This window comes from Rhopalosiphum maidis, chromosome 1, assembly GCF_003676215.2.
Source record: "Rhopalosiphum maidis isolate BTI-1 chromosome 1, ASM367621v3, whole genome shotgun sequence".
Lineage (NCBI taxonomy): Eukaryota > Metazoa > Arthropoda > Insecta > Hemiptera > Aphididae > Rhopalosiphum > Rhopalosiphum maidis.
In genome coordinates, this window is record NC_040877.1 from 84,065,452 (window position 1) to 84,080,343 (window position 14,892).

The 14,892-nt window shown below is 26.8% G+C and overlaps 1 protein-coding gene across 2 annotated transcripts; it reads left to right on the top strand.

The window, feature by feature from the left end:
• The first annotated feature begins 6,029 nt into the window (after positions 1 to 6,029).
• On the top strand, positions 6,030 to 13,179 carry LOC113555984 (transmembrane GTPase Marf). 2 transcript variants are annotated; one of them, XM_026960647.2, is made up of 12 exons: positions 6,030 to 6,281; positions 6,644 to 6,875; positions 7,705 to 7,834; positions 8,667 to 8,829; positions 8,892 to 9,125; positions 10,553 to 10,660; positions 10,739 to 10,756; positions 10,947 to 11,239; positions 11,712 to 11,889; positions 11,956 to 12,381; positions 12,465 to 12,611; positions 12,668 to 13,179. In XM_026960647.2, exons 2-12 carry the CDS (start codon positions 6,695 to 6,697, stop codon positions 13,067 to 13,069), a joined length of 2,280 nt encoding a protein of 759 aa, XP_026816448.1. In that variant the 5' UTR covers positions 6,030 to 6,281; positions 6,644 to 6,694; the 3' UTR covers positions 13,070 to 13,179. The 2 variants fall into 2 exon arrangements, with proteins under 2 accessions (XP_026816448.1, XP_026816449.1); XM_026960648.2 differs by lacking the exon at positions 10,739 to 10,756 and having other exon boundaries at positions 12,668 to 13,178.
• The last annotated feature ends 1,713 nt before the right edge of the window (positions 13,180 to 14,892 follow it).

Sequence of the window (14,892 nt, forward strand, 5' to 3'; positions counted from 1 at the left end):
TAAATGTTTATAAATAATTATTATGGCAATTAATTAAAATAAATACTTGATGTGTCCCTATATCCAACGCCTCTACATATACAAGTTATATTATATTACATACCGTACTATATTATTAAAGCAACCTCGCGTCGACATTGCAGCTATGGTTCTACATATTATGGATTACAAAAACACGGTGGTCCCTGATCCATTTATTATATAAGAATATATAAATATATTGATAATACAAAAAGTGTACGTTTATTTAGTACATTAATGTGAATTGGACTGGCGGTGATATCCAAGTATTGACATTTAAGAAGCAGGTAAAACCTACTGGCAGACCTATTGGAGAAAGATCATAGAGTTTAACCCCCCTCTCAATTATCAGTGTTCGAAATTTATTATACTAATCTATTAAAGATAATGTGCAAATTTTAGAAGTTTTAAAGTTTAGTAAATGGTGGATGAGTAGCCAAGATCCTGAATCTCCAAGACACTTATATACTATAAGATATTTAAAATTTAACCGGAAAATTTAAAAAAAGCTATATTTCCTAATATTATATTCATTAAATGTATTATTGATGTATATAATAAATTATACTCTATATTCTTTAAAGACCATAAACGTGCTCAGGATTTTCTGTCTAGAGTAGATACTATATATTTTTTAACTTATTTCTCTTATTATGGCATAGGATATAGTCATATAGATAAAACTAGTGAAATGTACCCACGGTAAAAATTACATACTCTTATTATATTTATTTTTTCAATCATACGATGTCACAATGGAGTAAAATGTCGTTTAGCATTGATATGTAAAAGTGGAATATGAGCATTTAATGAGTAATTTACATAGTTAACATGTGACTTTTTTTCATTGTGTTATCGCAACTAAGGCGGGGAATACTTTAGGAGTAATATATCTTCTTATGTCTGGTTATAGCTTAGCTACGACGAGCATGTGCGGATACGACTATCAGTATAAAGTTAATCCGATTTTATCATAGACTTCTCACATTGGTAAATAATTTTATAATTTTCCATTTGATCAAGCATCAAAATTTAATATTTATATCATTTTCATTTTATTTTAAATTCAATATTTTAAAAATTATTCATACCCAAGTACTTACCCTATTAAAAAAATATTCGCTAACCCACTAAATCCAAAATAAATTATCAAATTCAGTGAAAGTTCTATTCGTTACTGTTGTGCACACAAGTAGTTGATATAAATGTATAATTTCATTACAGATGTTTATTGAAAAACATTGAAGCAACTTTCGACATGACGTGCGTGCGCGGTATTTATATACCATATTTTCCTATAATACTTATGCGATTATAAACAAACCGCAAAGCGACAAATTTACACTGTACAAAGGGAGGCCATATATTGTACAAATATTTTATACTTACATATTACATAGATTTATACCTACACATTGAAAACCGATTTGCGCACCAGTCGTACATCATTATTCTATTGGAACGACGACATGCTGTCAAATATGGTATACATTTATATTTATTGAAAACTAACGAGTATTACCTAGATTACGATTTAATTTTTTTTTTTAAAGGTCACTGATTTTTCTTTTATATTTTTCATTAATTTTTGATGGCGATTATAGAAAGAAATTAAAAATCCCAAGGGTTTTCCCAGAACTCTTGGTGACCCAAGAAATCACCTGAGGGTAATATAAGTACTAAGTATGATATGGTTTTAGCTAAGATCTGGATGAATGACTAAGTCAAATTTCAAATGAATAGGTAGTTCACGAAAACACTCGTTTCTATGAAAAAGCAAACACTCAATTTTGTATTTTTATTACAGTGATACTATTAAAACGTAAAATATATTATTACACTGTACCTATACCTAATCAGTAGATAATTAAAATAGTAATTTATGATTAAAAATATACCTATACATATTTAAATAATAAATTTATAATAATATGTATTAACTTTTCTAATAATTTATATTTTTGCCATAATAAATCTCAGAGTGAAATGGTATCACAATCTTCTAAATGACTAAAATTTATGTTATAACATTAATTTTACTACATAATTATTTATAATAATAAAGTAGTTTCATCTATTGTCTTTTTCCATTCAAAAGATTTATATATCAACATATATAGGGAAAGGTATGTACCTATATTGTAGGTATATTGTTCTCATCTGAACAAACGGGGGGTGGGCTAGGTAAATTGAGTCCGAAATACCGTTTTTGTGGTAAACTGAATCCCGGATTAGAAAAGGTATAAGGTAAACTGAGTCCCTGATTATAATATGTTTAGTTTCTAAAACAGAACATTTTCTTTCTCTCTTTTACAGGTTTAATACTATCTGTTATGTTAACATAACTGGCGTGGTTAAAAATGTGCTTTTTTTTGTTTTTAATATTTAATATAAATCATTACATAGTTGTACATAAAAATCACAATTAATTAAATATATAATATACAAATTTAAGTCATTTTTTTTTATTTATTTCTATTTATTGTTATTATGTACATGGTAACAATGTAGTTTGATATGTTCTTAATGAATTTTAAATATTTTTATTTTCATATTTCAACATTTCTTGTCTTAAAAAAATATTTTTTCTATTGTTATTTTTTTTCATTTTAATTACCTCTTTGCTATGTATTTTTATATATGTATCTATTTTGAATGTATTTAAATAAGCAAATCGGTAATCGATAATCATTAATTGGTGACTAGTTATTTTATAGTACTCATTGAATGTAGAGAATTGTTATTTTTAAATAGGTACATCGTTGTTTTTTATAAATTATTCTATTGAAAAATATTATTAGTCAGGACTCAGTTTACCACTCTCGACAAACGGGTACGACACGATTGCACGCGAACCTTATCGGCGGTACCTTTTTAGGCGTACGATTGCGCGCGCTATATAATTTTTACTTTTAAGCAACGTTGTGAAATATTTAGGTTAACGCCTTAATCGTAAATCCGTTTATCAATTCCAAAGAAATAATTAAACCAAAATCGAAGGAAGAATTACAAAAAGTTGAAAATTTGAATATTGTACACAAACATTATATAAAAAATAAAGCACCATAAAATTTACTTAAGTATTTGGCCATAGTTGCAAATAGGTATGGGGTTTTAAATTTAAATTTAAATATTATATTAAAAGTATTATGTCCACTTTTTTGAATTATGAACTTTTCTTATTTAGTGTTATTTACGTAAATTCAATGATATATTTTTAACGATAATTTTTTTTTGAATGATAATTTTTTCTTTTTTTGGCAGTATAATAACTTTTTTTAATGAGATCTGTAGATACCAAAATCTTAATAATGTTATCAAGGCTAAATAGTAAATATGGATTGGATGTTACATTACTTACATTAGTTGGTAATGAAGGTGGGTTTGCACTAAATATTCTTGATAGCAAAGAATGTTTGCGTTTAATTGAAACAGCTATTAAAAATGCTAGATATATGGGAAAAATTAAAATTGGAATGAACGTTACTGCTTCTGAGTTTCAGGTGTAAAGCAATTTATTTTAGTTAAATGTTTGTATAATAGCTTTAATGATGTATGATATGATTTATAACATGAATTCCAATAACTAATAATTTCAGTGATGGAAAGTACGATTTGGATTTCAAAAATAAGGTAAAGACATACAGATAAGACAAAAGTCAAATTATCTCAACTGAAACTTTAAGAGACTTTTACAAATAATCATTAAATAATTTCCATTTAACAATAGTATCAATTATTGAAGATCCATTTGATAAAGATCATTAGGAAGCATGGACTAATTTTACTGCATTCACTGACATCCAGGTATATTTATCATTAATAACATTTTTTTAATATTATATCATTCTTAGTTTTTGAATAAATGTATTTGTATCTGCATAACATGAAATTGTTTGAACATAAAAATAAAAAAAACAAACTAACCAAAAATTCACTCAACCACATATTATATTATTTTTATCAATTATTATTTCTAATTTGTTTTTTTTTCTTGTTTTTGGTAGGTAGCATTTAAGCTTTGCATGTTATCATCGTCTTTCATAGTTTGTTCATAAATGGCTGCAGACATTTTAATTAAATATAATAACATTTATTTGTGTCATCTGTGACCGTCATCAGAACTATTGAACAGAGCCAAGCACCAGGGTCCTAATAATTTAAACAATAACAAATGCATTAAAATAAAACTATTTATATTCATATAGTCTAATAATATATATGATTTTAGTTTAATTATAAATTTATTTATCATATTTTTTTTTAAATAATATATTTTTGATTGTTAAATATAGAATAATGATATTTAACCTAACCAGGGTACCACTAAAAATGTTGGTATATTAACTCAACTAGACTTTAAATACTAATAAAATACTACATTAAAAATTGTTGAAATATTATTAATAATATACACAATTGACTTACAGTAACCATCAATGTTGATTCAGCATTAGCCACTAACACAAAAACATCAGCATCAATGCAATGTGCATCAATCCAATCATCCAAATGTGGTGTAACATCTACTCCCGGAGAGTCAACTAAAGCTACATCATCTCTTAATAAGCTACATTTGTCTTTTGGCCAATATACATGTACCAATTCTTTTTCATTCAATTGTTTTTCATAATTCAATGCATGTGCCAAATGTGTAACGGACTAAAAAATAAATTTTATAATTAAAATGAATTATTGTTTTATTTTTGTGTATATAAATCAATTATTAAAAACTAACGACTTAGAAAATCGTTAAAAATTGTCAAAGCTTATTGCAAGAGAGATTTAAAAGAAAAGGCAGCAAAATAGGTTCAACAATTAGATAGTAGTTAGAACTTAGAACTATCGAGAAGAACATTACTTGTAAGAATACACCGGGAAGACTGAGAAAAATAAGCAACTAGATATAGGTACTAAAGAGTGTTGTAGCAGCAATAGAATATGATGGATGAACAGGAATTTGCAAAATGGTCATAAGAATCAAGAATACCTCTCCCCGAAGTGTAGGTGTATACCACACTTGCATCGGTGGTGTGCAGTCAGGGCAAGCGAGGTAAGCGGCGTATGCCCAGATTAAATTAAAAAGAAAGGGTTAGGTAATATAAAATGTCATTGCTCGTGATTTAATCAGAAGAATTTACAAATACAATAAATATATACTATAATATAGTTTTTAAAAAAAAAAATCAAGAAAATGTTTTACTGTATTGGCAACTTAATATACATAGTTAAGCGCTCAGTTTTTTCCAGACTCGACCTATGCTGTAGTATTAAAACGACCGGGTGTGCTAGAGGGGTCACGACGATCTTGCACGGTCCTCGAAGGCGCTCAGCAAAACGCTTCTAACGAGATTTGATTAGCCACCGCCACCGTCACGTTATATCAGCGCGTTCTTGACTATGGCATGGTTCGTGCAAATACCGTCATTTGCAGTATGTGGTTCGCGGTAGTCGGCAGAACAAACCTGTTGGCTATAAATATCTCGTAGAAATAAATAGCAAAAATCGTAGGTACCTGTGCATATCTTTAGACATTGATTTATGAGATTTAGATTAAAATGAGAGCGTTTGTCGGTCGGAGATAATAAGCGTTTAGTTAGACAGGTATGCATAAGGCACGGTACGTGGATTCTGATTCTTGGTTCGATAGAATAAAAAGATATTATTTCACCGACTGTTGCGGTTAAAATTATTGTTAGCAAATCGTGTACCAAATACAGAAATTCGAGTGCCTGTTGTTGATCCACGGTTGAAGACTATGTAGTTGCAGTCAGTAGTCAGTCGTTGGTCAAAGAATTGTAAATAGAACCAATCTACTACAACCACGATGATGGGCTAAACGAAATGCCGCCTTGTGCAATATCGGCTGTGGTGCTTGCACACAGTCTCACCAACAAGTGCATGAATATTTCTCCGTCATGTAGTAGTAGTATTTTTATGCTCTTGGTCAACCTGTTCAGTTTTATCGTATTTCTTATTATCATTTTTACGCTATCTCTAGGCACGGACCGCACGGATTTAATAATTTAATATTTATTTTTCTTTTGCAAAAAACTGCCAAGAAAACGTCGTAGAAAAAGAAGATATTAAAAAAAACCCGGCGTAATATTCATTTTTTGTCACGGTAACATTGTGTGTTGACGTTATTGTTATTCTGTGGAAAATATGAGTTTTGTAATTGTATTATACGATTTCAATTGAAGATAGACCACCGACTTTATATTGGTTATTTTAATTGACATATTCTCAAATCGATTAACGTAAGTATCTATGATACAACCATTCCGATATAAATTGGGGTGTTGGATTATGGTCCAAAAGTTTACCCCATCTAGACCAAGATTAATCTATTTAATATATATGATGCAACTATGACCCATTCAAAGTTCACTTGATTTTATAAATGAATAATAACATTCTATTTGTTTAGTATTAATGTCTTGGAATAAACAGGTATGATTCCAAAGTTATAAACATGCACGATATTAAAAGTACCTATAGGATATATTTTATTTTAGGGTATTCACTCAACCACATATTATATTATTTTTATGTTTCTTAAGTTATTTTATCAATTATTATTTCTAATTTGTTTTGTTTGTTTTTTCTTGTTTTTTGGCAGGTAGCATTTGAGCTTTGCATGTTATCATCGTCTTTCATAGTTTGTTCATAAATGGCTGCTTACATAAATCGCACAATTGGATTTGGTGATTCCTTAGTGGCTCCTCGTAGTCCATTAACAGATGAACAAATTTCTTCACCTTTACAGGTCTTTGGCCAAGCTAAAAAACAAATCAATAACATTTTTGTTGATATTCAAGACTATGTGGCTGACGCATCTGAACGCATGATTGGTAATTATTATTAAATTTGTTAACAATTTATTATAGTTTCTTTATACTACCTTATAGATATTATATATTTATGTAAGACTCTTTCTTTGACTAATTTATTATGGATAGTTATTGGATATTTATGAAATATAGAGTATAGAAAATGTTTATGCTGAATACTAATATGTCAATGGAACTTTTATTTATAATCTACTTTTCAGTGTCTTATTTTATTTTGCTTAGTAGATTGTAAAATGTATTCTATTTAAAAAGAGGGAGTTAGGAAAATCATTCTATGTTCTATTGCACTGTAGTTTAACATTTATTAGGTTATAGCTAATGAGTTATGATCTAGTGTTTTATAAATTGACTAATAAATTGTGCAGATTATTTATCATAAACAACCGAAACAATCTTTGTCAGTCTTAATGGTAGCTAGGTTATGATGTTAATAAATATATTTCTATTGCACTTACATACAAATTTTCTATAAATCTTATTATATATTGGTCAATTAATAATAGTTATATTAATATATACAAATATAATTAAAATTTAAAATAATTTAAAATAAAAATGTATAGGTATTAAATTATATATTATGAACAGTAGAATTTTGCTTAGACAATAATAATATTTTCTTTTCTTGATTGTTTATAACATTCCTTAGTGATAAACTATTATAATTTTAGATCATATTATAACACGTATTAAAAAAAAAAAAATCAAAATATTAATGTTAATGTATTATGTTTCAAACCTAGTATAACACTTTTTATCATTGATACATTCATAAAATTCTAAATTTTTTTATTTATTCATATTATAGTTATAATTATATTTTTTTTAGATGTGAATAAAATATGTCCTGATGTGATCAATGGAAATGAATTAAAATCCATATTGGATTATAGATCAAAAGTCAAAGGAATTTGTGAAGTGTTGACACGTGATCATATGAAAGTTGCTTTTTTTGGCAGGTTTGTGTACTTTTGGTTTGAAATTTACCAATACGCTGAAAACTCTAAGAGCCTGATACTCTCGGTCTCTAAAATGTTTTCTTCTCTTCAGAGAGTTCAGTTGTAGTTTGATCACGAAAAACATTTTCTATTTAGAGTTGTTAACTGTTTAGAGATGTTTGTCGAGAAGGTTTCACTATATTATAAATATTACATGCGTTATTCACTATTAACAGATAAGCAAATTACATGAATTTGTTTATATTTTCTTGCTAAGAATTAAAATTGAAAAATCACAGTATTATGAAGTTAAAAAAAATTTTTTTACATGTTCACTGTTGATGACACTAAATGGTGTTAATTCATAGTTTGTATATGCTGAATTATGTTAACTGAACTACTGGTTTATTGTTAGTATCTTTTATACTCTATTCCAAATAAGAATAGTGTTCGGCGGCAACCAGTTTACGTCGGCTGGTGGTCAGAGAACATCCGTTTGTCCTAACCTACCTCCCACGTACTCTGTGGCAGCTGTATTGTAAAGCCACGCCCACGCACACACGTTGGCCGCCAAAGACTGTTCTTATTTGAAATAGAGTATACAAGTATTATTTAAAATGTATCACTATGTGCAAGTTGTTCATTGATGTTTTAAAATTTATTTTTTTAAACTACAATTTTTTTAGTGTAACAACAAATAAACTTAAAACATGCTACGCAGCTAATGTGTTGAGCTTATTCACACTCTTTATTAAACATGTTTATATGGAGTCTAAAATTATTATTATAATATATCTTATTAAATATTAGTTTATCGATTAAATGTTAATTTAAACATTAATACAATATTTAGAACAAGCAATGGAAAGAGTACAGTTGTAAATGCTATGTTGGGAGAAAAAGTGCTTCCAAGTGGTATTGGTCATACAACTAATTGTTTTCTGCAAGTTGAAGGGTCTCAAACTGGTGATGCATACTTAGTTACTGAAGGTAGTAATGAAAAACAGAATGTAGAAGTAAGTAGTGGTTTATTATTGATTAATGTTTTAATTTTTAAATTATAAAATTTATTTTTTAGTCCGTTACACATTTGGCACATGCATTGAATTATGAAAAACAATTGAATGAAAAAGAATTGGTACATGTATATTGGCCAAAAGACAAATGTAGCTTATTAAGAGATGATGTAGCTTTAGTTGATTCTCCGGGAGTAGATGTTACACCACATTTGGATGATTGGATTGATGCACATTGCATTGATGCCGATGTTTTTGTGCTAGTGGCTAATGCTGAATCAACATTGATGGTTACTGTAAGTCAATTGTGTATATTATAAATAATATTTCAACAATTTTTAATGTAGTATTTTATTAGTATTTAAAGTCTAGTTGAGTTAATATACCAACATTTTTAGTGGTACCCCTGGTTAGGTTAAATATCATTATTCTATATTTAACAATCAAAAATATATTATTTAAAAAAAAATATGATAAATAAATTTATAATTAAACTAAAATCATATATATTATTAGACTATATGAATATAAATAGTTTTATTTTAATGCATTTGTTATTGTTTAAATTATTAGGACCCTGGTGCTTGGCTCTGTTCAATAGTTCTGATGACGGTCACAGATGACACAAATAAATGTTATTATATTTAATTAAAATGTCTGTGATCGTAGCAGTTTGATGATTGTATCACTATTATACCAGGGACCTATGCACATTTACTTCTATTCCTTATTTCATATTACAAAATATTCTTTTTAAGTTGTTCTGTTTCATCGTCTTATTTTTTATTGTTGCTTGTTAACTTTGATTAATCTTATAGTCTATATTGCCATGATACTTATAATGTGTTTTATTCAATAATAAATTAATGAGAAAAATCAATTAGTTAAAAAAGTACCTGAGGTCATTTTTCTTATCATACATAGACTTTCATGACAATAATTAAAAACTAAATGTTAAACGGTTAATAATCAAAATTGATCTGATTATAATACTTTATATATATAATATATATTATGTTTATATTAGTATAGTATAAAAAATATATACATTTTTGTCAAGAATAATTTTTTTAATTCATTAATTTGAATGAAATTACTTTAAAAATTTAAATATTATTATACAAGTGTATGTCAATATACTAGCAAAAGTATGATTTATATTATTTTTGTTTTATTGTTTTTCATTAAATGTTTAAATTTTAATACATTTTAAATTGTTCATTTTTTGGTTTAAAAGTTATTTTTCCATAAATTAATTAATTAATTAATTACAAAATAGAGTTTAATTTTAAAAGCATTTTAGCTTTACTTTTTCTTAGTTGAAAAAATTTAGTAGAATGGTAATTATAATTTTGAATTATTGTGGTTTTAAACTGTAATTTAACTTAAAGTGTTTCTTACAAGAACACAATGATGTTTATAATTTTTAAATTTGAAATAATTTATTTTATAAAACAATTTTTAATCTATATTAAATTTAAATTGCAATGTATTTGATGAGTATATTTGGTTGCATTTCTAGTAAAATATTAAAAATAACGATAGTAATAATAATATATCACTATTTGTGTGTCATTTTGGAAGACATTGTAAATTGCATTGTTTTAATTACAATATAATTTATATAATTGAACTTATAAAACTATAATTTCAAAATTAGATTTTTTAATAATAATAATCAGCTATAAATCTATACTAACAATACAAATTATATTCTTTCCAGGAGAAAAATTTTTTTCATAAGGTTTCAACAAAATTATCAAAGCCAAATATATTTATATTAAACAATCGCTGGGATGCATCTGCTAACGAACCAGAGTTCTTAGATCAGGTAAATTTTCTGATCATATTTAAGTAAATATTATTATTAAATACCTATCCTTTTTTATGTTATTATCTTTCCATCCAGTTTAATAGCCAAGACCAGGTAAGAAAAGCATTGTTTTTGCCAAATTTTTCTAAAAAAATAATTATTGTGTTATGTTTGTAATACAAGTATATATAAGTATATATCAACATTTTACAATTTCAAGTTTGAAGTTTTATAATGATTGTTTTATTTTGCTTGTTTAAAAAAAAAATTATTCAACAATTTATCATTTAAATAATTTTATTAGGTGCGTAAACAACATATGGAGCGTGCTACGGATTTCTTAGTAAAGGAGCTGAAAGTTTGCACACCTGAAGAAGCAGTGTCTCGTATATTTTTTATTTCTGCTAAAGAAGTGTTGCAGGCTCGTGTTAAAGAACGTAATGGATTACCTCTAAATAGTGGAGCATTAGCTGAAGGTTTTAGTGCTAGATATATGGAGTTTGAAGAATTTGAACGTAGATTTGAGGAGTGTATCTCAAAATCTGCAATCAAGACTAAGTTTTTAAATCATTCACAGCAAGGGAAACATTTAGTCAAGTGAGATTTTTATCGATTATTAATGCTAATGTTACTAACATTACTCATATATTTGAAAAATTTATAAAATATTATTATAAAAAAGTAATTACAATTTTTATTCTTTATACTCCATTTTGTATTAATTTTAAGAAGAAACTTCCCTGGTGACTAGTTATCACCCCTACTTATACTCCGTTCTAAAAGAGAATACACCAGTTATCCACACTTTTCCTCTTACATCAATTAGGTTAGCCATTATGTAGGCGGTGTGTACTGCTGGACTTAAATCGGTCGCCACCTGGTATAATCTCTTTTGGAACAGAGTATAGTTAGCTCTGTGCTCCTGTTCTATAGTAGATCTATGTTCATAAGCATTAATCAGTAACCAAGGTTCCATTTAAATGTGAAGAAGTATAGAGAATAAACATTTAAAATATTATTTAAATAATTTGCATTATTTTAATACTAAAAGTTCTTGTATTATTTTTAGAGAAATGCTTAAAATTATGGAAACAATTTACAATAGAAGTCAAGAACAAACAAATTTAAAAATGTGTCAGAAAAAAGAATTTCAAGAAAAATTGAATTTTACTGAACAACAACTTATAAATATAACAAATCAAATGAAAATGAAAATCCATCAAATGGTTGATGATGTGGAGGATAAAGTGAATTTACTTTATACTATCCAAATGTTTATTAAATAACTATTTGTATTTTTATTTTGTTTTTAGGTATCTAAAGCGCTGAATGATGAAATTCGCAGATTATCGGTTTTAGTTGATGAATTCAATTTACCATTTCACCCAGAAGCATTAGTTTTAAATGTTTATAAAAAAGAACTCCATAGCCATGTGGAAGCAGGTCTTGGTAGCAATTTACGAGCTAGACTATCCACTGCATTGGCTATGAATATAGATCAAAGCCAAAGAGAAATGATTGATAAGATGTCAACGTTATTGCCAGAAGATAAACGAAATATAAATGTAACAAATCCCAAACGTGAACCATTTGAAGTTTTATATCGTTTACATTGTGATAATCTATGTGGTGATTTTCATGAACAGCTTGAGTTCAAATTCTCTTGGGGCTTATCCAAATTAGTTACTCGTATATCATCATTAGCTAATTGGTCACGTAATCAATCAAGGGTTCTAATAGTAAATATTTTTAGTTAATTTTAAATATTATTTTAGTTTTAATTGTTCAAACATCATTGTAACTGTAACATTATTATTTTTAGTCCCCATCTCACAATCCATCAACCAGTGCTGTTGATGGTTCATTCAGTAGTTTAGCTGTGGAACAAAATTTATCCATGATATCTCGTGTTGTAGCTGCGTCTGTTGGTACTCAAGGTACTGTGGGAGGACTTGTATTAGCAGGATTTGTAAGTATTAAACATTTTTTGTGTTCTGAATGGAATTTGAATTTTCTCTTTTTTAGATGCTAAAAACAGTTGGATGGCGTTTAATCATAGCTACAGGTGCTATTTACGGAGTGCTTTATCTGTATGAGCGTTTGTCTTGGACAACAAAAGCAAAAGAACGAGAATTTAAAAGGCAATATGTTGATCATGCTACTGCCAAGCTCCGTTTAATTGTAGATCTCACATCTGCAAATTGTAGCCATCAAGTACAACAGGAACTTTCTACTACTTTTGCACGATTGTGTCAATTGGTTGATGAATCAGCTACTGATTTAAATGAAGAAATGAAAAATTTGGATCGAGAACTCAGCATGTTAACTAAATCTACTGAAATTGCAAAGATTCTAAGAAATAAAGCAGATTTCTTGAAAGTAGAATTGAAGCAATTTGATGATACTTTCCTGTGTGTAAAAAATTAGTTAGTTAGTCAAAATGTAAAATGATTGTATTATACCTATTTGTTGAGTATTTCTTTGTTATTTTTAGAGTAGGTGTATAATGTTTATTTTATCTTAGTTACTTCATTACCTAATTCAATCATTTTTAAAAGTTTTGAATTTATAATTGTTTCAGTTCTTTTTTTTTTTTTAAATTAGTTAAAGCCATTGATTAATATATTGACTATTGTTGAATGACATAATATCACCAAAATAATGATTGTTATATTTGAAAAAATTAAATAAAGAATACTTGAATAATTTATTGTATATTTTATGGTTTCTAAGATAAAAAGGTAAATAGTATTTAATAGGTAATACCTTCATAAGTTATTTTAATTTGATTGGGTTTTTTTCATTGATTAATGATTATAAATACTAAAATATTTATAATGAATTGTTTTATTATCAAATTTAAACGATGAAAATAAATTGATAATGATATATTACATTTATTATCATTGAACAATAATTTAATCAATTTATTTGAGATATAGTATGAGCATTGATACATTATAAAGTACTTTAAACTGTTATGATAAGCACTTAGGAAAAAATGCACAATTTAAATTGTTATGTGTTATGAGTAATGAATGAAATTTAAAATTAAGTTTTAATTAAAATATAATCATTTTTACTCTAAAGTTATTAGCTTTAAAAGTACTTATTTTTAGTATTTAATAGTTAAATAATATTGAAAGTTTTAAATTTGAATTCAGTAATAAATCATTGTATAGGCATAAAACTACTTCAAAGTACCGCCATCAATTGAAAAAAATCTTTACCTAAGCCGAATTTTTAAGGACTAATATATTATAGATGTAATGATTGTAATGCTTTATATTAGTAATTTATTTTTCTATAAGTTATATACGGTAGATTCAACTAATTTTTGACAACAAAAATGCATTCATTATAAAATAATTATAATGTATACTTAAGTAAATACAGATCATACTATCATAGATGCCACACTGAACGGTATGAATAATAATTCAAATTTAAACTGAATTTTTATATAAAAAAAATTGTGCTTACGTATCTTTAATATTTTTAAAATCTAACCAAAACATTTGAGCAACCGTGAATTACATTTTCAAACATTCTCACTGAGCGAAAATGTTTTTTCAATATTTATAAAAAAAAATTGAAAATATTTATTTATAGTTCAAAAAGAACTTTAGTACTTTGAGAACTATACTATAGACACATAAAAAATTAGTTAGGCTATTTGGGTGAAAATTTAAAGTTTCTATCATAGCTATTACCTAATGAATTATACAAAAAAACAATATTTTTATTAGAATCTGATGATGCGTAAATATTTTTCTTTTTCTGAATTTTTTTTTAGTTTTTCCAATTAAAAGTTGCTGACATTTTGCTACCAGCAACTATATGCTCGATGTTTAATATGTTTAAAATACTTTCTGCTCCAAGGCGCGATGACAGATAAAATAAAATAATATAATAGCCGTGCTTAGAATCTAGAATTAGGCGTGAATTAAATATTTTTAATTAATTTTTTTAGGCTTCTGCAACAATATTGTTATCATAATAACTAAACATTGTTCTTGTAATTTTATCGTATACATTCGGATTTAGTTTGTATACGAATATATTGTATAGCAAAGTAATAACACAGATACAGCTATAGTTACCTACCTACTTTATGGGTATACAGTCACTATACTCTATAGTTACGGTACTACAACTCCAAATAAATTATAAACGATAAGTGATAATATTATAATACATTTTTTTTTTTATAGTTTGGGAATTTTCAGTTTTTAAAATTAAATTCTCGG

Coding starts and splice junctions, on each gene's coding strand:
- LOC113555984 (XM_026960647.2), top strand. CDS start 6,695: ATGGCTGCTTACATAAATCGCACAATTGGATTTGGTGATTCCTTAGTG. Junction 8,830..8,891: donor ATGAAAAACAGAATGTAGAA/GTAAGTAGTGGT, acceptor TTTATTTTTTAG/TCCGTTACACATTTGGCACA. Junction 11,240..11,711: donor CAAGGGAAACATTTAGTCAA/GTGAGATTTTTA, acceptor TATTATTTTTAG/AGAAATGCTTAAAATTATGG.